The 22,036-nt window shown below is 39.8% G+C and overlaps 5 protein-coding genes and 1 long non-coding RNA gene across 12 annotated transcripts in view; 3 read left to right on the top strand and 3 right to left on the bottom strand.

The window, feature by feature from the left end:
* The first annotated feature begins 44 nt into the window (after window positions 1-44).
* Window positions 45-976, top strand: LOC6626213 (peptidyl-prolyl cis-trans isomerase-like 3). The gene is made up of 3 exons (XM_002050512.4): window positions 45-130; window positions 194-430; window positions 485-976. The coding sequence occupies exons 1-3, from the start codon at window positions 128-130 to the stop codon at window positions 728-730; spliced, it is 486 nt and encodes a 161-aa protein (XP_002050548.2). The 5' UTR covers window positions 45-127; the 3' UTR covers window positions 731-976.
* On the bottom strand, window positions 747-10,370 carry whd (carnitine O-palmitoyltransferase whd). 4 transcript variants are annotated; one of them, XM_015173668.3, is made up of 8 exons: window positions 10,180-10,370; window positions 4,458-4,626; window positions 3,455-4,392; window positions 3,052-3,390; window positions 2,608-2,673; window positions 1,731-2,112; window positions 1,304-1,663; window positions 747-1,242 (listed from the first exon to the last, which is right to left on the bottom strand). In XM_015173668.3, exons 2-8 carry the CDS (start codon window positions 4,596-4,598, stop codon window positions 1,120-1,122), a joined length of 2,349 nt encoding a protein of 782 aa, XP_015029154.1. In that variant the 5' UTR covers window positions 4,599-4,626; window positions 10,180-10,370; the 3' UTR covers window positions 747-1,119. The 4 variants fall into 4 exon arrangements, with proteins under 4 accessions (XP_015029154.1, XP_015029156.1, XP_015029155.1 ...); XM_015173670.3 differs by lacking the exon at window positions 10,180-10,370 and adding an exon at window positions 6,941-7,110; XM_015173669.3 differs by lacking the exons at window positions 2,608-2,673; window positions 10,180-10,370 and adding exons at window positions 2,377-2,436; window positions 6,941-7,109.
* A 165-nt stretch (window positions 10,371-10,535) lies between these two features.
* Window positions 10,536-11,711, bottom strand: trsn (translin). Its single transcript, XM_002050514.4, has 5 exons — window positions 11,570-11,711; window positions 11,421-11,508; window positions 11,249-11,345; window positions 11,060-11,175; window positions 10,536-10,989 (listed from the first exon to the last, which is right to left on the bottom strand). The coding sequence occupies exons 1-5, from the start codon at window positions 11,642-11,644 to the stop codon at window positions 10,661-10,663; spliced, it is 705 nt and encodes a 234-aa protein (XP_002050550.1). The 5' UTR covers window positions 11,645-11,711; the 3' UTR covers window positions 10,536-10,660.
* Window positions 11,712-11,744: 33 nt separating this feature from the next.
* Window positions 11,745-13,277, top strand: Pef (penta-EF-hand domain containing protein peflin). Its single transcript, XM_002050515.4, has 4 exons — window positions 11,745-11,876; window positions 11,939-12,158; window positions 12,594-12,737; window positions 12,812-13,277. Exons 1-4 carry the CDS (start codon window positions 11,868-11,870, stop codon window positions 13,036-13,038), a joined length of 600 nt encoding a protein of 199 aa, XP_002050551.1. The 5' UTR covers window positions 11,745-11,867; the 3' UTR covers window positions 13,039-13,277.
* A 758-nt stretch (window positions 13,278-14,035) lies between these two features.
* Window positions 14,036-22,036, bottom strand: part of lola (longitudinals lacking) — an 82,769-nt gene continuing 74,768 nt past the window's right edge. Inside the window, exons 6-8 of one of the 4 annotated variants that reach the window (XR_011416818.1) lie at window positions 18,942-20,570; window positions 16,774-18,886; window positions 16,371-16,638 (exon numbers count right to left, since the gene is read on the bottom strand). Coding sequence is in view for 2 of the 4 variants with exons in the window: in XM_032436094.2 (XP_032291985.1) it covers window positions 14,694-16,054 (1,361 nt within the window). In the remaining 2 variants the exon portion in view is untranslated. Of the gene's footprint in view, window positions 16,055-16,370; window positions 16,736-16,773; window positions 18,887-18,941; window positions 20,571-20,967; window positions 21,426-22,036 lie in introns of those variants that run through there. The other 3 variants (XR_011416819.1, XM_032436094.2, XM_032436104.2) reach the window with 3 other exon arrangements.
* LOC116650926 (uncharacterized) lies at window positions 21,352-21,989 on the top strand. Its single transcript, XR_004303932.2, has 3 exons — window positions 21,352-21,442; window positions 21,526-21,605; window positions 21,704-21,989. It is a non-coding gene; the product is annotated as an uncharacterized lncRNA (long non-coding RNA).

Raw genomic sequence — 22,036 nt, 5'->3', positions numbered from 1 at the left:
CTGGCAGACTCATCGATAACAGAAACACAACACAACTCTGCGTCCGTGTAAGCGATATATATCGCAAGCAATAACTCGCAGCTAACTTAACACCTTTCGAAGTCGAAATTGTAAATCAGCTGTTAAAATGGTAAACAAACGACGCGTTTTGCTAAATTTTATATTTTTTCACATATTTGATCACATATTCCAGTCAGTAACGCTGCACACCGACGTGGGCGATATTAAAATCGAGCTCTTCTGCGAGGCCTGCCCCAAGGCCTGCGAGAATTTCTTGGCCTTATGCGCAAGCGACTATTACAGTGGCTGTTGCTTCATAAGGAACATCAAGGGATTTATTGTGCAAACCGGCGATCCAACAAATACGGGCAAGAATGGACAGTCTATTTGGGGCACCAAGTTCGATGACGAGTTTAAGGAAACAATAAAGGTATTAAAATAAAAATTTTCATATAACAATTACTTACTAATTACTTGGTCATAGCACACAGACAGAGGCATGGTCTCCATGGCAAATAATGGTCCCAACGCGAATGCCAGCCAGTTTTTCATTACGTACGCTGCGCAGCCTAATCTGGACTTGAAATATACGCTATTTGGACGTGTCATCGATGGTTTTGATGCGCTCGATGAACTGGAAAAGCTGCCCGTAAATCCAAAAAACTATCGTCCGCATGTCGACAAGAAAATCAATGGAGTAACTATCCATGCAAATCCGCTGGCAGCGTGATAAATGCGGATCGGGATTGCATTAGTTAATGCACTATACATATATATTTATATATTTTTTTAGCCTTAAGTTAAAATGATATTTTATCTTTCATTTACAAACTAATTAATTGAGAAACAGCAAATTGTGCAAAAGCTGCTAAAACTAGATCTTAAAAATCAGCCAAGTTGTCACGATTTTTTTTCTTTTAGTTATATGTATACATACGATTGCATTGCTCATTTCGCGTGGATTTTGATTTGAAACGTTTTTTCCGAACACTTTTGCACTTATATTGAAAACTTACAATAGACAATATGTTTGATGATTGTTAAAACGAATAACTAGAGAAGTAAAAACAAATGCTAACAAGAATCTCGCAAGAGTTTCACTACAATTAGGACTATGCATTATTTGGAGACGCCATTTGTGAGAGACTTGGCGGGCTTCGGATGATCCTTCATGTGCTGCTCAAACATGCTTCGAATGTCAGCCAGAGCCTGGCTAATATTCCTAGCAAATCGGTGCACATCCTGAAATGACATCATATTAGGTTTAAATTTATTTTAACTGGAATAGCAATGAATCGCATACCGTCTGCGCACACGTGGTCTTCGCTGAAATATGGAAGAATATCAAATTTTCACCGGCTATAATATAGGACACGCCATAACCATCATCGGCAACGGGTCCAAAGCCGCCGCCGGCGCTAATGCAATTTGGGTGCTTCTTCAAATCCATTTTTGGAGTCTGGCCATGCGGCGTTTGACTAGTGGACAGGCGCCAGGGTTCGCTGAGCACCTCGTTCAGGAAGGGCGAATCCACTTCCAAGTACTTTGAGACGACATACAAACAGAACAGATGACGATCAATGCCACGTCCGCACATGGCATCCTGATAGCCCAACTGATGGCGATCGCAGGCTTCCTTCAGCAACTGCACACGCTCATCGTTCTGAAAAAAATATAGAAACCATGCGCGTTATTCTAGCTTAGATTCCATTGCAGAAATGTTAACTTACCGTTGTGTTGGGATTCTCCATGGCCTTTACCCACGCAGCCGATTCTATGGTGCAGGGTCGCACAGTTTCAGTGCGTCCCTCGCGAAACAGGCGCGTCATGGAGGCCTCATACGTCAGCGAGAAGCGCCCAGCATCGCGATAATAGGCTAGCTGCAGCACCATCTGAATGTATGCATCCGGCGACAGACGGCACTTTTTCATGAAGCCCTTGCCGTACTCTTGGTGCACCAGTATGCGCAGATCGACCTCATTGATCAGTTTTGTGGCACTGATGGTCGCCTCCTCGATCTGTGGTAGACACGGCTTCAAATCCCAATTAAGACGTGTAGGCGACGGCGGCGTAAACTCCGGAATGCCCTTTGTGTTGCCCGTCTCGTCATATCTGTTGGGGTTTTATGGTGAAATGGGATTAGTAGAGCATAATGAATCATGAATGAATAATTTTAAGCATAGTCGGTTAGGCTGGTAAAACATGGTTTTCAAATTAGGCATTAATTACATTAGTATACAGCTTTGGTTGAAGTACATTTAGCTACAGTTATGATATAAATATATAACTCTTATGGGTTACCGTTTCGAGTTATTTGTTTGATTTTTTAGCGGTTAGGGGTTAACAATGACGGTTTATTTGGAATTTTAGTTTTACCCTTCAATATCATCACCAAATATATACTCCCATAGATGTCCCATAACCGGTGCGTCCGCCCTATAATAAAATTCATAAATACAATTGATTAAGCCACAACCAAGGTTAAAGGGAATATGACATGATAGAATCTGTACAGCTTATACACATGTATGTGTCTATAACAAGGCAGCTAACCGACACCAGCTAGAACGTGGTAGAACTCTACATAAATATAGTCGGAGCATTTACCCGTCACTTTCAATATCATCAATGATCAGATTCTCCCACATGTGTGAGGCGATTGCAGCGTCCGACCTTTTTACACAATATTCAAAAATTTTATTTTATAGAAATGGGAAAATTAATATTTGTCTTCGGGCTGCCGAATATAAAAAAGTCTCGCATAAAGCATTATATTTAAATCTAAGCTCAACTACAATCGAATTAAAAACCATTTGATGTTGATTAAATAAAAATTAAAAATGGTTTATACAAGAATTAAATAATGAGATATATAAAATTGATTTCTGTTAGTTGCGAGGAGCACAACAAAAAACGTAATTGGCAAGTTTGCTCAGGATATTTAAAAAGAAAACTGTTTTTTTTTTTTTCTGACAGACGATCGGACGCAGCTTTGTCATGAACGATTAATACACAGAAACTAATTGTTTCATTTAAACACAAAAAACATACCATGTGTGCTCGGCATTGAAGCCGACGCGTCCATTGTTGCCCACGCAGACGGTGAAGCACTTGTCGAACCAACGATTGTAACCATTGCCATGCAGCAGCTTCTTGCCAAATGAGTCCAGCAGTTCCGGTCGCTTTAGATCAAACTCGAACGGCTCATCGTCCAGGGATAGTACAAACGCAGCGGATTCAATTGTGCGCAGCGAGACGTGGTTAATGCCACGTGAAAAGAACGTGTTGCGTGCCTCAGCCCACTTGGAGCGATTCCAGGCAGTCAGCGCAGCCAAATGCTCCTCACCCTCCAATGGGGTGGCCTTGGCCTCGAGTATCTCCTTGATCTGACTGTGGAGCAAGTAGAATTGAGCATGAATTAGGTGGAATGGTAAGCAAGGATTTGTTTACTTACACTTGCAGCTCGCAGGGGCGCAGAGTGCGTCCCTTATAGTAGATTAGCATCTTGTAGTAGCAGCCCTTGTGCAGCACCACAATGTGATTGGAGTCCCGATAGTGAACAATGCGATCCGTTTCTAGGCCGGGTACGCGTACCGTGTTAAAGGTGCGCTCATATTGCCAAGAGCAGAGCGGTATCATGCCCTGCACCATAATCGGCTGCAGTTCCTGATGCTCAATCAAACGTCTAAAGTTGAGCAACAGCGATATGACATTGGCGGCACGTGCCGATTGAATGGTGGTGAGATTCATGAAGATGGCATCGGTGCCATAGAAATTGCTGTTCACACAGAGCGGACTGCGGCCGCGCAAATAAACATACTCCTCCCACCAATCGGAGACGTAGTTGGTGGACGTCCAGCTCTTCAGCAAAAGATATCTTTGCAGCTTCTTGCCAATTGTCTGTTCAAACTCCTTGGCCAATCTTTCCATGCGCTCGTAGTTCTGGTCATCCAGCAAGGGACGCACCGAGCGCAGATATCGTGTCATCGTGTCATGCACTGAGGGCAGTGGTAGGCGTGGCAGCGAGCCCTGAAAACTGTACAGACCCGGCTTATTCCAGCTGGAGAGCACACGCACCACGGCCACCCAGAGCATGGTGGGTATGGAGACACGACTGCCCGGCGCCCTCGACTCATACATCCAGCCCTTGTACATGAGCAACAGTTTCAGTGTGTAGCGCATGGTGAAGCAGATGGAAAGCCAGATGGTAAGTGCGGCCAGGAAGCAGGCGCTGATCTGCCAGTTTATTGTGTTGCTAGGCAGATGCACCAGGATTCTGTTGGTCAAATTGAAGGGCGCCTGGTAGCCCGCAAAATGCAAGCCCAGCGCAATGGCCGTGATCAGCCAGAGACTTTGTATGTGCGCCGGATACACACCATTACGAATGCCATTCTGGAAAGGAATATAGATACTTAAATACCGAATGCGATAAATCGAGGCATCTTTGGTTATCTTACTCTAGCACGCGCCACACGTTTCTTCCAGGAGCGCACGCCCGAATTGAGCACAAGATTGAGTACCTCGTGGTCATAGTTGATGTCGAAGCCCTCGTGCGTGATCGCAAACGAGAAGGCGACAGCGGCATGGGCTTCAGCCATACCTACGGCTAATTTCTACCAAATAGTGCTGCAAAAAGAACAAATAACAGATATACACACGGATTAGATTAGATAGGTGTTGTAATCATAAAATATATAGCTTGTACTATTTGCATCCATCACATTCAAGTACATTATTATTAAGTCATTAACTCTGCTTACGGATTTGGCAAATTGACTGCTTTTGGACTTAATTAATTCAACTGATAAGCGGAGCTTATCTGCCGAATCGTCAGACATTTCGTATTAGTCAGAACACATTGCCTATGGCTGGATATATTGCAAGCCCCAACTGACCAAGAATGATTTTCGATAAAATAACCTTATCTCAACTTAACGGATATGAAGTAAGCCCTTTTGTTCTTAGGAGGTCCGAGAATGATACAACGCTTTAAATGGTAGTATTATTTATAGCAATCATTATTGCCTTACTTGCATTTTTGAGAAGTGCGTAGAACGGCGATACTTAATAGTCAGTAAGAAAATCCAAATACGAGAGAGAAGGCAAGTAGTAGAGACAAAGAGAATAAAGTACAGTGGGAATAAGAGAGAATATGGTAAATTGTGAGACTAGGACAAAGTAAAGATCCTAGTGTAAGACAGCGAGAGAGAAAATGGGAGAGAGAATAGGGAGAATCTTATACTGAAAATAAAATAGACAGAGAGTAATAAAATTTAGCCATGGTTAAAAAATTATTAAACATTTTTGAAACCCATTTGATGTATTTATACAGTTTTTTGTGTTAGTTAGTTTATTGAACTTATCATCATGTGTATTTGTTCGCTTCCATTTTTGTGAAAATAGGTTGCAAAATATTTGCGAGCATGGCATGTTTTAAAATGTGCAAACATAAATGCACTTGAAAATTAGCTGCGAATATGTCGCAGTCTTTGCACTTTGATATTTCTCAGGCCTTAGGCAATTGTTTATACTTTATTAATAATAGGTTACAAGGAACAGTGGGAAATGCGCTGCATACAATTGAGATGTTATAACAAAAGTGCCAATGTGCAATTTGCGATTGACGTCACCGAGAGCCTCTCGCGATAACCCCAAATATAGGCATAAGATGGCCCCCAGCTCAAAGAGTCTGTGGAGAATCGAAGGGAAGAGGCAATCATTAGCTATTGATTGTTCCAGTCGGTCTGTCTGTCTGGAAATCAGCTCTGTGGACACTTGATTGAAGCAACAATAACTGAAATGTAGCCTACAACAACTAATTGTAGAAGTGGACCCAAGCACGTACTTTGATTTATCAAGTGTTTTGCGAGAGCGGATTTAATAGCTATATGCATTGTTTGAGTGCATACAAAGTGTTTATTAGAAATCTGTGTGTGTGTGTGTGTGTGTGTGTGTATGTTCGGGCAAGGCAGCAGAATAATAACTGGTAAGTCATTTAGTTAATGAGTGGCTTTGATTAGCATCAAACTTAAAAAGTTGTTTTCTATCTAAGCACAGGCCTTGGCTTGAACTCGACAAGCCAAGAGCGGGCCGCAGCTGAAGGCCAATGCAATAGCAGCATTAATAAACGACAACAATATCAAACAAATAAAAATAAAAATAAGAAATACGGCAACGACAACAACAACAACAATAGTTTGTTATTTTTGTTTGACCCACTTTTGATTAGGCGTCCACGCGGCGTATGCGTTATATTTTTGCTAGACGATCGCTACCGGCTTTTAAATATTCATGTCTGCATTCATATATTATTATTATTATTATTATTTTGTTGTTGTTTTGTTTATATATCAAGGGGACACAGCAAATCGAAGAAATAAGTGTGTTGATATTTAAGTTGTTGTGCCTCTTCGTTTTAATTTATTTAGCGCTGTGCACGAAGGTACAAAGTCCAATTTTTAAATTTTGTTTGTCTACGTTTTTTTTTTCGCTTTTTGCCAGGCTATTTTTTTTTACGATTATTTTTGCATCACAGCAGCTTTTTTGAGTACATTTTTAACCCTGTCTATAGCGCTTTTATATAACCGAGAAAAACAACCAAAAGAAAAAAAAAAGAAAATCATTAAAAAAAGGAAATCTCAAAATGCGCTGATAAGAGACGTGCTCATGTGCTGCCGCGCTTATCAGGCGCCTGCCGCACACTCGAAAATCCGAGAATATTTATAGAGGAAGAGGCATGTGTAGAGAGCGGGACAAGAAACCGTGTAGAAAATAGGGGAAAACAAATGCAACGCGAGCCACAAAGAAAGAATGCATTAAAATGCAGAAATATATTTTATTAATGTGTGTGTTTTTTCCCTTACACTTTTTCGCTTTTGTGACCTTCAATTGGTTGAGGTGAAAAATGTAACAGGGCAAGAACAATTGCATAGAAACAAACCTTAGCGTGTGTGTGTGTGTGTGTAGAAATTACTAATCGGTTTAATTCAATTATACCAAGTAATTGCACTTTTCCTTTAAAACACAATGTATCAATAAAAAAGCAAAAGCGAATTCCGTTAATACTTTTTGTTTTCAGCTACTTTGCGATGGAACGAAACGACTTGATCGCCTGAACGCCGAGCGTCAACTGATTGAGCTGCGTGGCGAGAGCAGCGCATGGGGTCTCGAAAAGCGAACAACCGTCGCGGCGGTCACCGGCTACTCAAACAGCTACAGCTACAGCTACAGATACTTTTACATCTATAGACACAGATACAGATGCAGATACAGCTACAGGCAGACAGGCACATAAGACATGGCTAGCGTGTGTCTCTGCTGCGTCACAGCCAAGAACAAGAAAGCATGCTCTAGTGGAAAGTGCGCGACTTACAGATACCCTACACTCAACATCAAACTTCCGAAACATACACTTATACATAATTAAGTACCTTACATGCGAAAATTGATGTATCTAGCGCTAATAATCTTCGAGTTATGCACAATTAACCCAGTCGAAAAATCAATACATATTCATTATCGATGATTTAAGCTGCGTTTAGCATACAAGATATTATATTCTCAAGCTCGTACAGTCTCTGATATCGATGCGACAAACAGACGGTCAGCTGTATTTGGTTACATCGACTCGACATGCATACCCTTGTTACACCTCTTAAATGGCTACAGGGTATAAAAAGGGGGGCTCGCAGCGCAGAAGTGCTACTGAGAGTCTCTTGACCGGCAAAACGATACAAATTTATCAATAGTTCTACATAGCACATGCAGATGCAGATGCATGTGTTTATGGATCTGCAAATATTGCCATGTGCATTCTAATAAATCGCCCTGAGGCGTGGCAATCTCTCGCGCACACACGCCCACTTCTGGTTCTGGGATCGGGAACCTGTCACTGACATATCTCTCCCGAGGCCCATATATCTATATACATGAGTGAGTACGCATGTGTGTGGGTAACTATAAATATAAATCTATAGCATATCATTGAGTATGGAGGAGCGCGAGAAATGTGAATTGTTTTGGTCGGGTCTGTGGTTAGCCGGGAATATATGGTCGGGCATATATAACATATTTATCGCGCACTCTGATTGAAATACTAAAACTAACACACATGTTTGGCTTATTATTAGTATTTGTGCACTTTGAACTGTCGTCAGAGAGCATAGACATGCAGCGAAACATATAGGTTTATATCTCCTGATAATTGAAACCCATTTCCCAGACAGGCATAAATCTTCTAGGTTGTGAAACAGAGTATCTTTTAATACCCTGTAGCCGTAAGAAATTAATAAAAAATGTTGTGCACATATATTTGAAGATCTTAGTGAAAAATGATTGCAAAAATCGTATAGGTAAGAAATGAATGGAAAATATTCTGCTGTACTGCAATCACAGCATTATTGGGTGCATCGCACCTATGGAAGGGTATCAAATCTTCGGCACGCCGAAGGTAAACATCTATATTGTTTTGGTCACACTCATCAACTTATAGTTTAGTAAACACTCAATCAAAATTTTCCGTTTCGAAGAGTTTCGCTTTCCAGAGGCAGAGCCATAAAATTAACCCCACGCTGTTGGGGGTTCACTTTTCAATCGAGCTGATAGGTTTTTATTTTTATGTTTTATCAATAGTTTGCGCATTTTGTTTGCTTACACAATTGGTTTGCTTTGCTAGATCTGATCTTATAACAATATGAATAGTTTTTTTTTTTTTTTAAAGGGAGCAGCGATTAGATATTGTTATTATTTTCTATTATAATGCTTTTATCGCATTAGTGGCTTGTCTAAAGTCCAATTCATCATTGGGGTCTTGCAATATTCGCCAATTCCATAAACTAGAACGCAATTACCGACGCGATAGGCCCCGTCAAGCGGATTGTTCTTAAGTACTGCCAAATTTTTACTACGGAATAACCTTTTGAAATTCGTGACGCATTGATATAGTCTAGTTGGCATTTAAGTGTAGACGAAAAAAGTCGGTTATCAGTCAATTTTGGCAAATACGTTTATCACACATCTATAACATTCTGGCTAGGTGATAAATCACCTTAATTCCCTGGGAAATGGTGTTGAATAAGGGGAATTTGTGCGAACTAAGGAAATTTGGGCTGCAGCCTTGACAGATCGTAAGCTTTTAAAGTTTATAATCGCACTATGCCAAAGCCACAGCCACAGCGACAGCTACGCTTGCATTTGGACTTTGAACTGTGAGCATAACATAAAATGCGCGAGCAAAAGCGTCAGCGTTGAAAGAGGGTGAGGGAACCAGTTTCGCAAATTTAATTCTGCCACGCGCTGTTTTATCATTCACTTGTGCCTGTTGAAGCAAGCCTAGGCCTAGAAGCACACGCAAATTGATTGAAATTAAATACTACATATGTACACTTTAAGTATTCGAATATAACCCTAATGCAAACTAATTAAAGGTTGACGGAACAACTTGTTTTGATTGTTGTTTATGCATGATATTCACTTGGAGTCTCGCCGTTTGTTGTTGTCTTTTTCAATTAGTTCGTGAGACACACACACACACACACAGACAAACTCATTGCGACTCAGACATGCGCCCCCACACAAATGCACCTGCTTGAGTCTATGTATGTGTGTGTATTTTACAGATGTTTACAATGCTGTGTTTGAATCTGTATATGTCGAAGAGCTTTCGCTCACCCACTCAACTGAGAGCGCGGCAAAGATTGGGTTTTGGACTTTGAACCTTGTTTAGCTGCGAGTTAAGAAAATAAAAAGTAAATAAGCAACAACAACAACAGCAACAGCCTAGCAACAAACTGGGTTGTGTTGTAATAATTGTTTTAATACATATTTTCTCTCTCTCTGTTTTCCACAACAAGTTTCCAAGCGGCGGTATATATATATATACATACATACGCACACATAGACATGAGCGGAAAATGGAAAAGAGGGGCTTGCTTGTGACCCAAATAACAGAAACAGGTTGAAGCTGTTGTTGTTGCTGGCATTAAGCAATGCATCACAGACTAGGTTGCTGGGCCAAAACGTAATTTTCACCTTAGCAGGCAGGTAAACGTGAACAGACACTAGTCAAGTCAAAGGTGAATGCACGGCGCCTGCGTGAGACGAGACGCCGTTTATTTTCATTCTATTCTGTATACGTATGTATGTATATTGCATATACATTTTAAGTTACATTTTACTTACTTATGTATGTGTATATATTGTATTGAAAAGAACTCGTTTTAATAGCAGACGAAATACACACGCTTAATCCAATTGCGCTTAAAATTAAAGCGGAACGAGCACATAAGACGCAAACAAATAAAAAACCAAAATGTCGACGACGGCAAAGACGCGCGCGCAATGTTGTAAACGAGCCAACGACAAAAAAGAGACTGAAGAGCCGACTCTGAGCCAGAGAGCTGTAAATGAGGCAAGCAACAAAACAACAGTGTTCGAAAGACCATATGATCGCGAATGTGTGGGGTAGGTAGAGTAGGGTGACCATGTGCATGCAATTAATTGCTGCAATCATTTCATTTTTTAAATTAAAAATTAAATTTGATTTCAATTTACATTTTATGTGAAGCAGAAGAAAAGCACAAGCTAAATAAAAGTTGGCCTCTTACTTACAATTGAAGTGTCTTTTTTGATTTTAACTTAGTCTATGCACATATTACAACACTTATTCAACAGGTTCTGCTTTTTGCTCATCCTTGCTCTCTGCAGAGCTAGAGAGGCCGCGTATGCTGACGTCATAGACAACCTCTTCGATCTTTTTCACATCGTATTTAAGAGCATCAAAACGTTTGCGCAAGCCATCGTTTTTCAAATTGAGCAAACGAAAGCCCGTGTTCAGATCACCAATGAAATGGGAGATATTCAAGGGGCGCTCGTAGTCGCCCATTGTGACGGAATTTGTGGCGAAACGCGATAGTTCCGAGGCGAGCAGCAATATGCCCAGCAGGTAGTCTTCAATATCCAAATGAAACCCATCCGAATGCTTCGTTTTCACTGTTTACAATTAAACATTCGAGTGCTGTTAATGGAATATGATGGATTGCGATTTATTTGAATGACTTACAGCCCAGCAGCTCGGCTGCTGTTTCGCGCGTCACCAAAAAGCCCGCCTCCAGATAAATGACCAGCGCAATCAGAAATATCAAACGCTGGGTAATGTACGTCCAATGATCGGAATAGCTGTGTACAGAGTACATTAGCAAAAAGTGGCACATGAGACGCCTACACTATGCTACAAATTACAATGTCTCACCGATAATATTGGCCAGTCGGCACTAACGCAGACAGCTTTTGATATTTTTCGGCGCAGGCTTCGATTTGCTTACGTGCCAAGCTGCAGGCATTGTTGACTATAGATAATTGTAATATATTTTTAAATATTTTTATATATATTAATATTAATTGTTACACGCACAGCTACTTACTTTTGCTCAAATCACAGTGTATGACTTGTAGTTGTATTGTGGCTTCCTTTGCCAGATGCTCAATTTCCCGCACGACAATGCGTATGTTCTGCGAAATGTATTTTATTTAGTCTGGCTGATATCTTAAGTTTAAACATATTGATGCTTACCTCGCGCAACTCCTGTTCGTTGTCTATATATTTTTGATAGTTTGAGAAAACTTCCATATTTACGAAATGCGACATTTTGTTTGCGATAATTTGCTTGTTTATGCCGGCCTCTCAAAAATACACGAATACATATAAACAAGCGACGTAAATATCTATCGAATAGCAGAGTTGTACCGCATGCGATATATCGATTTCGGCCTCCCGTTAACATCGTGCATCGATTTACAGCTGTGCTTTCCCATTCGTGTTTCGTGTTGCTGTTCTAATTAACGTCAGAGTCAAATTTCATTCGAATAAAATGTCCTACGTAAGTTAAGTAAAATGGGTAATTCCAATTAGAAAGTATTTTAATGCAGAATTTCCTTCAAGGGCGGCGGCTATAATCCCTATGCACAGCCTGGCGGTGGCTATGCTGCTCCTCCAGGCGCATTTCCGCCACAGAATGCCCAAGTTTCGCCACAAGCTCAGCAATGGTTCGCCATGGTGGACAGGGACCGCTCTGGCAAGATTAACGCCTCCGAGCTGCAGGCTGCCTTGATCAATGGGCGTGGCGAGAAATTCTCGGACAACGCATGCAAATTAATGATAAGTAAGTGAGGCACGCAACGGTATAAATGGGAATGTGGGCTGGCAATGAGTCAGTGATGCGTTACTTTCAGGCTTGCAAAGGGCATTGCAATTATATTGGGAAATTTAGACTTATTTCTGTCTCAGTGACGAACTGGATAATATCTGATTGGAATATGTTTCGACTTGTTTTTATAATATACATTTTATATGATTGCTTTGCATTACGAAGCACTCACTCCTTCATATAATAAATATGTTTAGACATAGATGTTTAAATATTTGCCTTGTGCCCCAAAAATCCAAAGGTATCTGCGTTCACACGTGCATATTTGTTTAGAATGACGGCCCGATAGCATTCACTATCTTGATAAACATTTCTTGTTTGTTTATTTAACGGTTTATTATGTTTATTGGACTTAACTCATCGCACTCTTTTTATATGCTACCCTCACAGGCATGTTCGACAATGACGCCAGCGGCACCATCGATATTTACGAGTTCGAGAAGCTTTACAACTACATCAATCAATGGCTGCAGGTCTTCAAGACCTACGACCAGGATGGCTCCGGTCACATTGAGGAGAGCGAGCTCACACAAGGTAAGCTTTAACGATCTTTCTGTGTTGGTAAAATTATTATTAAGTGCTGCCCATTTACCTTTTTTCTTGTGTAGCATTTACTCAAATGGGCTTTCGCTTCACGCCGGAGTTCATAAACTTTCTGGTAAAGAAGAGTGATCCTCAAAATCACAAGGAAGTATCCGTGGACCAGTTTATTGTGCTGTGCGTGCAGGTTCAACGCTTCACGGAGGCCTTCAGGCAGCGCGACACGCAGCAAAATGGAACCATAACCATCGCCTTTGAGGACTTCCTGAGCGTGGCCATTGGCTGTTCCTACTAAATGGAATTCCTGTGACTTTTACACTCAAGAAGCACGCCGCACACATTCAGCCTTTATAGATGCAAATTGTATTCCGTTTAATTTTTGGTGCATTTCGTTTAAATTTATGGTGTATGTTTACGTCCTGTTAATCCCAATCTCGCCAATCACATTGTAATCTCTCCTGAAAAACATCGAGTATTGTTAATGCAGTTTGACACTCATATTAAGTACAAAGAAAATAAATATAATAAATTGAAGTATATCTATTTATATATGTAAATGTAAAATAATTGTGTTTTATTTGAAGTGTGAACAATGTGAATATATATAGATTAATAGATAATACATGTCTTAGCATTTGTTTCTGTTCAATTCGAATGATTTGGCCAGTTGCACTGCCAATCAATTCCAATAAATGTCTTCGTTTTGCATTCATCAAGAATAAACTCAACCCATTCGGCGCTTCATTGGAAATGAATCATTATAATTCTACGCAAAATGGCAAAGTATATAAATATATATAAAATATGATAAAATACATTTGGATATAAGAAGTACTTGATTTTTGGTCTGGGAATCATATTAAACATTTTCGTTTTTCTTAATCTTTTTTTTTTTTTTTTTTTTTTTTGGTTATTGTAAAATAAAAACCCTAAATATAATTGCTTTCAGTCTCAAAAAGTCAATGTTATGTATAAAATGTAAGATTTTGGCTTTTAAAATAATAAATTTGTTCAATCCATAATCGATTTGCGATTCTATAACTATAATGTACGAATGATTAGCTCATAATCAGTCAAAATTTTAAATAAAATAAATACCTAATATGGCATAAATCGAGGAGATCGCTTCGGCAGTCAAGGTTGGGGTCAGGCTCAAGGCATAAAGCGCAAGTAAATCAATATATATAAAAAGAGATCTTTGGGCATGGACAATGTTGAGTAGGGTGGAAAATTGGGCAAGATGTAAAATTTGTCGCCAAATTGGCTTCAAGGATCTTAGGCAAAAAAAACGCTAATTATTTTGGCCTTTTATTGTTAATGGATATGTTCGGCGAAAATTTGATGTGGGGGGCCTCGCATAATATAGTCTAACATGTATCTGAATGTGGTCGGGAATCGCTTATCTCATAAAAGTCCATACAAAAATATTTGCTTAGGTCAATTAAAATATCAATTTGCAAAATATCAACGTCGATTCGCATTTCGTGTGCGTTTTTCTGGAAATACATATACATAAAATATCTATAAAATTGTTGTAAATAATACGTTGCATTTGAAAATATTGATGTCTTAATACTAATTGGTTTCTTTCGCGATTTTGATTATATGCTTGATTAGAATTGTTTGCACTCCTTATAAAACATAAATTATTTTAATATTATTACAATTAAACATAAAATATTTGTTGCTTATCTTTTTGTTTTGTTTTTTTTCTTGGGGATGACACACAAATAGACAAGAAATAATTCATAACTTTGTTTTTCAAAGACAAATTAAAAAAAAAACAAACGGAGACAATCCTTGTTTCATACGGTGCAAAAACATAATAAATTTAAATGGAAGTTACAATCGTTTCCCCTCAGTGCCCCGCCCACGTAGAGTATGCAGTAGTCTGTGTGTATTTGGTATATGAATCGTATGTGACAAATGTAAAAAGCTTGAAATTCGCAATCACTTATTGCAGTCAATGATGAGCTTGCCCTGTGAATCATCGGAGATGGAGCCGCTCAGGCTCATGCCGCCGGCGCCGCCGCCGCCGCCCTCCATGTTCATGGAGTACTTGGAGCGACGCTTGCTGGGTAGCTGCGGCAGATCCGTGTGATGCTTGCGCACATGGACGCCCAGATTGCCGCGCTGCTTGGACTTGTAGGGACAGTAGGGGCACTGATGGGCCGGCTCCTTGCCGCCACACTCGACATTCTCGTGACGACGCAGCGTCGACTTCCAGCGATACTTCTTGCCGCAATGACGGCACTCGTAGACGGGCTCGCCATCCAGTCCAATGCCATTGGGGCTGGTGGTGCTGCAATTGCTGCTGCTGCCCCCGTAGTCGCTCAGTGTGAACTCCAGCTGGCGGAAGGCCTGCGCCTGTGCCTCCTTAAGCGAGCCGGACGAGCTGTTGGCATTCGAGGTGAACATGTTCAGCGTATAGTTGCCAAACTTGCCGCCAGCAACGCTGCCCGACTGATCCATCAGTTGTATATCTTCGAAGGCATTAAAGCGTGCATCTTCCTCATCCTCGGTCGAAGAGCCCGGTTCATTTTCGCACTCTGAGTGCCGCATATCGCGCTGCTGCTGCTTGCGCAACAAATTCTCCAGTATTTTGGTGGGTGTCACATCGTTGCCGCCAATATTGTTGTCCGGTCCGTCCGGCAAACGACGCTGCGGCGTCTGCTGGCGCAAGATCTCCTGGGCGCGCAGCTGCTGCTGGAAGCTGTGCAGCCCGTTGCGCATGAGCGCCTCGGCGATCGCCGCAGCGGGCGGCTTATGGACCGGTGCTGCTGCTGCAGCTGCCGCATTGGCCACCAGCACGGAGGTGGGTATGGCCGTTACACCAGGAACTAGGTTAAGCTCTGCGGGCACCGCATTGGCGCCAGCCGCTGTCTTCAGTGAATATTTAAGGCGTGGATGAAATGAGCCAGCGCCAGCGGCAGCGCTTAGTTGTTGCATTTCATCAGCCATCAAGTTTTTTGAAGCCGTCTCGGAGGCAGCACCATAAACGGCAATCGCTGCAATGCTGGACGGCTCCAGCGTCTCCGCCGAGGTGGGCGACACCTGACCGTACTTACTCAGCTCGACAGGATCCTGTTGCAGCTGCTGCGGCTGCTGTTGCTTGGGTGCCTTCGCCGATTTGGTTTTGTAAAACTCGAACAGCATGTCGGATACCTCAGATACGGACAAGCGCTTGCGCCGTGAACCGGGCAGCTGCAGCTTCTGCTCCTCGCGCTTCACATTGAGTATGCTGCGCTGCAGGCCGCGCTGTATCTCGCCGGCAGTCGCGGATGGTGCGGTGTTCTCCTTGCGGCTGAGATCTGTTGATGAAAGCATTTCGTATTAGTTTCAATTTATTGACAAATCTTGCACAAAATTCCGACAGCTGCGGGCGGCAAAATATATATATATATACACGATAATACAAATGAAAAAGCAAATGATGAGTTTTCATTATTGACTGAACTAAGCCTCGGACTGCTTGGGTTAGGTGAAACAAACAAAAATTCGATGGGTTAGATATGTATGTAAAAGCATGCAAAATAATTTGTAAACAAAAGCAACATAAAATTAATTGTTTAAATTAATATAAAAATATAAAAAACATATTTTCATAAAACAGTAAATAAAGCTAAGTACACATAATTTAAAAATTTATTAACTTTTTTTTTTGTTTAAATATAACATTAAATGAAAATGAAAATGTTGTAAAAGCCGCTGGCAATGCTTGCATTTTCTTTTTTTTTTTGTTGCGCAAATGAAAATGAAAATGTTGTGAAAATGTTTTGTTGTTGTTGTTGTTGTTGTGGTGGTGCTGATGGTGGTGTTGTTGGTGGTGGTGGTTCTTGTGATTTGATTGTACCGTAACCATAATAATTTTTTGGTATCTTTACCTGCTGCACATCTAAAAATAAATAGAGAAAATAAGTTAGTGCCATTTCTTTTTTTTTTTTTGCTTTCGACTGATTAATCCAAGGCTTCGTTTTGTTCTTCAAAGCAAGCTGAAAAATATTAAAAAAAAAAACAATTGATTAATTACTTTGAGCTTAACACAGGTGTTCAAGTGCAGTTTAGCTTTGTGCTGTTGTGTGGCCTTGAGCTTTAAGTAGAGCTTTAAGCGCAGCTTTCAGTCAACACAACACTTTAGCTGAATAAAAGCTTCGCTTTCAGCTCACTTAGCGTGGCAGAATTAACGAGAACCACCCACGCGCAAGCGCTCGGAAAAGCGTCCACACGGCAACACAAGCGAAACTGCACTAGTCGACGGCGCAGCTTAACAATTTTCCAAGCACCGCAGCAGGCAGGCGGCAGGCAGGCAGGCAGACGCATCCTCAAATCCCAAAGGCTGCAGCGCAGCTGCAACCAATGGCAGGCAAACAACTGCAGCAACAGCAACACCAACAACAATAACATTCGGGAAAAATCTTGTTTCGTGTGGCTTATATGCATGTGTATGCGTCTGTGTGTGTGTGTTTGTGTGTATCTGTTGCTGCTTGCATAGCAAGTGTACCCAAGGCTTAAGGCCTGCTTGATCCGGGTCCTTGATTTATTTTTACTCTCTGCTCATTTTCCCAATTTTCTACCTAGCTCGCGTCGTTGCTTCTTCTATTTCTGGCATGTTCTAGGCAAACCTCTCTCTCCCACAGAAAACTTTCTCCGAGCGCCGGAGCGAGCGTGTGGGTTGAGCGAGAAAGAGCGCAACAGAGAGCGAGTGCGCGTTAGAAAGCATTTGCGCAGGCGCACATTTCAGCTATGTATGTATGCATGTGTATGTGCATGCGTGTGTGTGTGCGTGTGTGTTTAAGAGCAGCTTCCGGTGGTGTTTCGGGTGTTTTCTTTCTACAGCTGTAAGCGATGTTTATATATACATACATACATATATACATCATATGCATTTCAAGGTCAGCACATGAAACACATTTAGAATTAGGCAGCAAACTTAAGGGAGGGCTTGACAAAAATGATTGGAATTTACATTTGCTACGCATTAACCATAAAACGGATAAATAAATTTGGGAACAGCAGGCAGAGTATCAGCTTTTAACCCAATGTAGACATATGTATATATGTATGACTGTAAAGAACTGGAGATTTCAGCTTTTATAAGGAAGTCTCATATATGATAAGAAGTTGGCTCTTAAGATAGACAGATAGGTTTTTTTTAAAAAGGATCTCATATAATTAAAATCCTCTAGTCAAAGAAATAGAAGATATTAATATTGAAAGATATAGCTTTAAAATCAGCTGTTTGAAGACTTTCTTTTCATAGATGAGAGAGCGTATATCCATGTTGTAAATGGTTAGAAGAGATACATTTTTAACGCTTGCAATACACAGAGCCCAGTCAGCGCTTCCAGGAATTTAACATTGTAATATAAAAATAGCTTCAAGACAATAGACCCAAGACAAGACCCTTGGAACTTGCATGTTTGTATGTATGTGTGTCGCTTGTGCTGTGTATCCTGTTTATTAGACTTTGCGAAGGCAAAGCCCAAAAGGAAACGAGAAAAATGTATAAAAATAAAATTCAGGCACGCAGACGCATTGCCAAATGGAAAATTGTTGGAAACGTGGGAAGCACAAAAGCAAAAGTAAAAGCCGCCGCCGACAGGCCAACGAGAAACGGCATAAAAATAAAACACAAGCCACACAAGGAGCGCAGCAAGAGAGCGAGAGAGAGACTGACCGAGAGAGAGAGAGAGAGAGAGAAAGAGAGAGACTGTGAAAACTTATTTTTAGAGAGAAACCCAGTTTGAAACGTGATTTATCTGTGCACAAATGTTTTTCAAATGCATTTCGTTGAGTCTCGCATGTGGGTGTGTTTGGAAAAGATCCCTGAAATGAGATAGGATTGGAATGAGGCACTGTGCCAGTACAGTCCAGTCCAGTTGGTTGCGCTTTGTGGTTGGCCAAATTTTGAATAGATTGTGCCCGATTTCAAGGACAGAAACCACCCTGCACTGGGACAATGGCCTGAAACCTGTTTTGGTTAAAGGATTAGCATCTATTGTATTGAAATGTGAAGCGAAATGGAATTATTTTTGCTTGATTGAGCACTTTAAAATTTTGCAATTCATCAAATAGAAGTATGTTTCAATATTTACCTTCAGTCAATGCTCCAGCATTTAATTTTAATTTAAAATAAAAACTATCTGTAAAAAAAATAAGAATAAATAATTGATTTTAGAAAATATAAAAAATACATACCAAAATCAACTTTAAATAAATTTAATAACAAGTTCTTCCAGTTTTTGTTTGGCTAATGCAAATGAAAGAAAAAAAGAAAAAATAAAAGAATATATTAATGAGATAAATTGGGGCACAAATTATAAATATAATACAATAATTTTGTTTTAGCCATATAACAATTTTCAAGTTTCAATTTTATTTTTATATTTGTATTTTTTTTTTTTTTTTTGGCATGCGCTTTATCATTTTAATTTTATTAGCAACAGGTATAAAAACTTAAATTGGTCCTCATTTAATCTGAATAATTATTGTTAACTAAATTAGTTATATTATAACTAAAATATAATGACTTACATGAAAGTTGGCTAACAACAAAATGAAACTCTTTCGCTTGCGCTCTATTCAAAAGATAACGTAAAAAATGCTTGAAAAACGACAATTTCCGGAAATACATACGAGTACAATAATTCTAAGCGAGTTTTGGCTGATGTTTAACTACAATAATATTGATTATTAGTAATATATTAGCTGGCAATATACCATATCTTTATGAGCTGTTGCATAATATATGTAATTTTTGGTCTCAATTTGGTAAATATGTGTTTTTTTTTCTTTCAATTTGAACAATACAAAAATTAAGTTGGAATCCAAACTTCATTTTACGAATTCAGACTTAGCTCCGTTTACAATATGCTATCAAACTTTCTTATACAATATATGTATGTATATTTATATATATATATAAATATATATATATTTTTTTTGTGGTCGACAGAGTGATCTCTTTAAGTTTCTAATACTATAGCTGAAAACTTATGGATTTAAGAAACTATAATTTTCAAAAGCTGTTCTCCGTTGCCTACTAAAATAACAAATTAATTCAACGAAATCTTTCATATTTCTGTTAAATTACTGTTATTTTTTTCATTTTTTTTTTCAAACAAATACATCCAATGTATGGATATTTAGATAAAGATATATATATAGAATTTGAAATCTAAAAAAATATCGTTAAGATTTTTTGATCTTTATAGAAAGCTAACAAGAAAAGGAGACTTGTTTTCGATTTTTAAGCTAAACTTAAAAATCTAACAATCCCAACTGAAAGATTAGAAATTTCCAGCATTCACTTGACCACAAAGAATATTTGTTGCAATAACAATTATATCTTGAAATCTATCAAGAGTGCCTAAATCAAGACCGAGTGCTCGTTGCGCATGTGCTCGTTGAGGAAGGCCTGGGATCGATAGACGCGTGCGCACAGAGGACAGCGATTGGATTCGTATGGTGGCAAGCGCTTGGAGCTCTGTCGTGGCAGCTTGCGTCCGGCGACCAGGCTGCTGGTATCGATGTGCAAATTGTGTGGCAAATGCGGCACCAGATGCTGCAGCGAGCGGGCTGTTGAAATGGAGGCCAGTTGCTGCAGTGCTATCAAGGCGTCCGTGTTGTTCACCAGCGGTTTCTTGCTGTTGTTGTTGTTGTTGTTGTTGTTATGGTTGTTGTTGTTGTTGTGATGAGGAGATCGCCGTTGTGCTGTCGAGGGCTCCTCATTCTCGCTTTTGGCTTCCCTGGCTTTGGTCAGCTGCTTGGAGGTGCCGGGCATGGCGCTGTCCTGGCCACGCAAATTGTACTTCCTGACGGTGCTCACTGCAAAGAGAAAAAATATTTTGTGGGCTAATCAAACAAACAAAAAATATAAATCATAAGTTTAAAGAAGAAACCAAACTAGATAAACAGCATTGCCTAAACCAAAGGATAAATAAATTTGTACATTAAATATTATAAATAAATTAATTAATTAAGCAGTAACACACAGGCATACACACAGATATATACACACAAAGTAATTACAATTGATCGAAAAACAGAATAAAAAGAAAAGAAATGCATGTTCTATATGCGAGTTTCTTTCTTCATTTTATTTACATATTATAAAATTTAAGAATTTGGCATTAACGAGAAACTTGGGCTAATAATTACATCGGTTGTAGCTTAAGAACAACAAAAACATCCGGGCCCGGCCCAAACACACCTAAAACCGGCCCCCCAAAAAATATGCTTAACTTATGTCCACATCATCCGATTCATATTCCACCTTGATTTCAGTCGTATAGAGAAACATGGGATCGATTGCGCTCAAAGGGCGACTGGATGTACGACTTGTGGGTTTCGTTGTTCCTGTCGCTGTTGTTGTTTCAGTTGTTGTTATTGATGTTGTTGCTGTTGTTGCTGTTGCCGTAGTGTTTGTTTTTGCTGCAGCCAGTTTTTGCTTTTGATTTTGCCTGTAAATGAGCCTGCGCTCAGCGGCCAGCACTGCCTGATGCAGCTTCTTGTGGCGATTCAAATGGGAGCGTCGCTTGAACCACTTGAGGCAATAGTCGCACTGGAAACGCTTAAAGTCCTGGCACTCCTCGCTCTGATGCAGCATCAGGCGGTTCATTGTGTTATAGTAGCGTCCACATTGGCACAGCAGCTGGTTCCTTGGGCCGTGCCGCACGAAATCTAAGAAGCAATAGATGGTAAAAATGACAGCGCATGACAATAATAAAGAAATGACTACGGCAATATTGAAATACATGGAATTATATATATTTTGTGATAGATGCCAGAGATGAGACTTTGCTGGATGAATACACAAATTCGTTTGGATTAACAGTTTGTCTCTTTTATTATTGAGTTTATGTACGCAATATATTTTGTTAAATGATTCTAGATTCTTTTTCTTTTTCTTTTGTTTAGCTACTTTAACAAAAATACGTTTTAAACACCTTTTTTTTCAGTACTCAGCCAGACCTTAGCAACAATCCACAGCAGCAGCAGCAGCAGCAGCAGCGGACCCTACAAAAAAGAAATTCATATTAATAATAATTCACAAAAATATTCAAAATATAAAAAACAATAGATACTTGTACAAATAATAATAAGTAAATAGTGCAAGACGCATAAATTGTAAACATTTATTAATTTATTTATTATCATATACAATTTTAAATATGTATATAAGACGATTGTTTTTTTTTATTATTAATTTTTTAAAAATTACTAACGACTGTTTTGCACATAGGAAGTGTGTGCTATATATTACGTATATATAGTATATATATGTATCTGTG

The sequence above is a fragment of the Drosophila virilis genome, chromosome 5 (genome assembly GCF_030788295.1).
Source record: "Drosophila virilis strain 15010-1051.87 chromosome 5, Dvir_AGI_RSII-ME, whole genome shotgun sequence".
Classification (NCBI taxonomy): domain Eukaryota; kingdom Metazoa; phylum Arthropoda; class Insecta; order Diptera; family Drosophilidae; genus Drosophila; species Drosophila virilis.
The sequence above is the reverse complement of the archived record's forward strand: the minus strand, read 5'-3'. Positions and strand labels throughout refer to the sequence as shown.

Excerpts from the sequence above, each read along its gene's own strand:
- LOC6626213 (XM_002050512.4), top strand. Across the intron at positions 431-484 it reads AGTTTAAGGAAACAATAAAG|CACACAGACAGAGGCATGGT; the intron begins GTATTAAAATAA and ends ACTTGGTCATAG.
- whd (XM_015173668.3), bottom strand. The coding sequence starts at position 4,598 with ATGGCTGAAGCCCATGCCGCTGTCGCCTTCTCGTTTGCGATCACGCAC. Across the intron at positions 2,113-2,607 it reads GATGATATTGAAAGTGACGG|ATATGACGAGACGGGCAACA; the intron begins GTAAATGCTCCG and ends AAACCCCAACAG. Across the intron at positions 1,243-1,303 it reads AGACCACGTGTGCGCAGACG|GATGTGCACCGATTTGCTAG; the intron begins GTATGCGATTCA and ends ATGTCATTTCAG.
- trsn (XM_002050514.4), bottom strand. The coding sequence starts at position 11,644 with ATGTCGCATTTCGTAAATATGGAAGTTTTCTCAAACTATCAAAAATAT. Across the intron at positions 11,346-11,420 it reads ACACTGTGATTTGAGCAAAA|TCAACAATGCCTGCAGCTTG; the intron begins GTAAGTAGCTGT and ends AATTATCTATAG. Across the intron at positions 10,990-11,059 it reads AGCAGCCGAGCTGCTGGGCT|TGAAAACGAAGCATTCGGAT; the intron begins GTAAGTCATTCA and ends AATTGTAAACAG.
- Pef (XM_002050515.4), top strand. Across the intron at positions 12,159-12,593 it reads CGCATGCAAATTAATGATAA|GCATGTTCGACAATGACGCC; the intron begins GTAAGTGAGGCA and ends CTACCCTCACAG. Across the intron at positions 12,738-12,811 it reads GGAGAGCGAGCTCACACAAG|CATTTACTCAAATGGGCTTT; the intron begins GTAAGCTTTAAC and ends TTTCTTGTGTAG.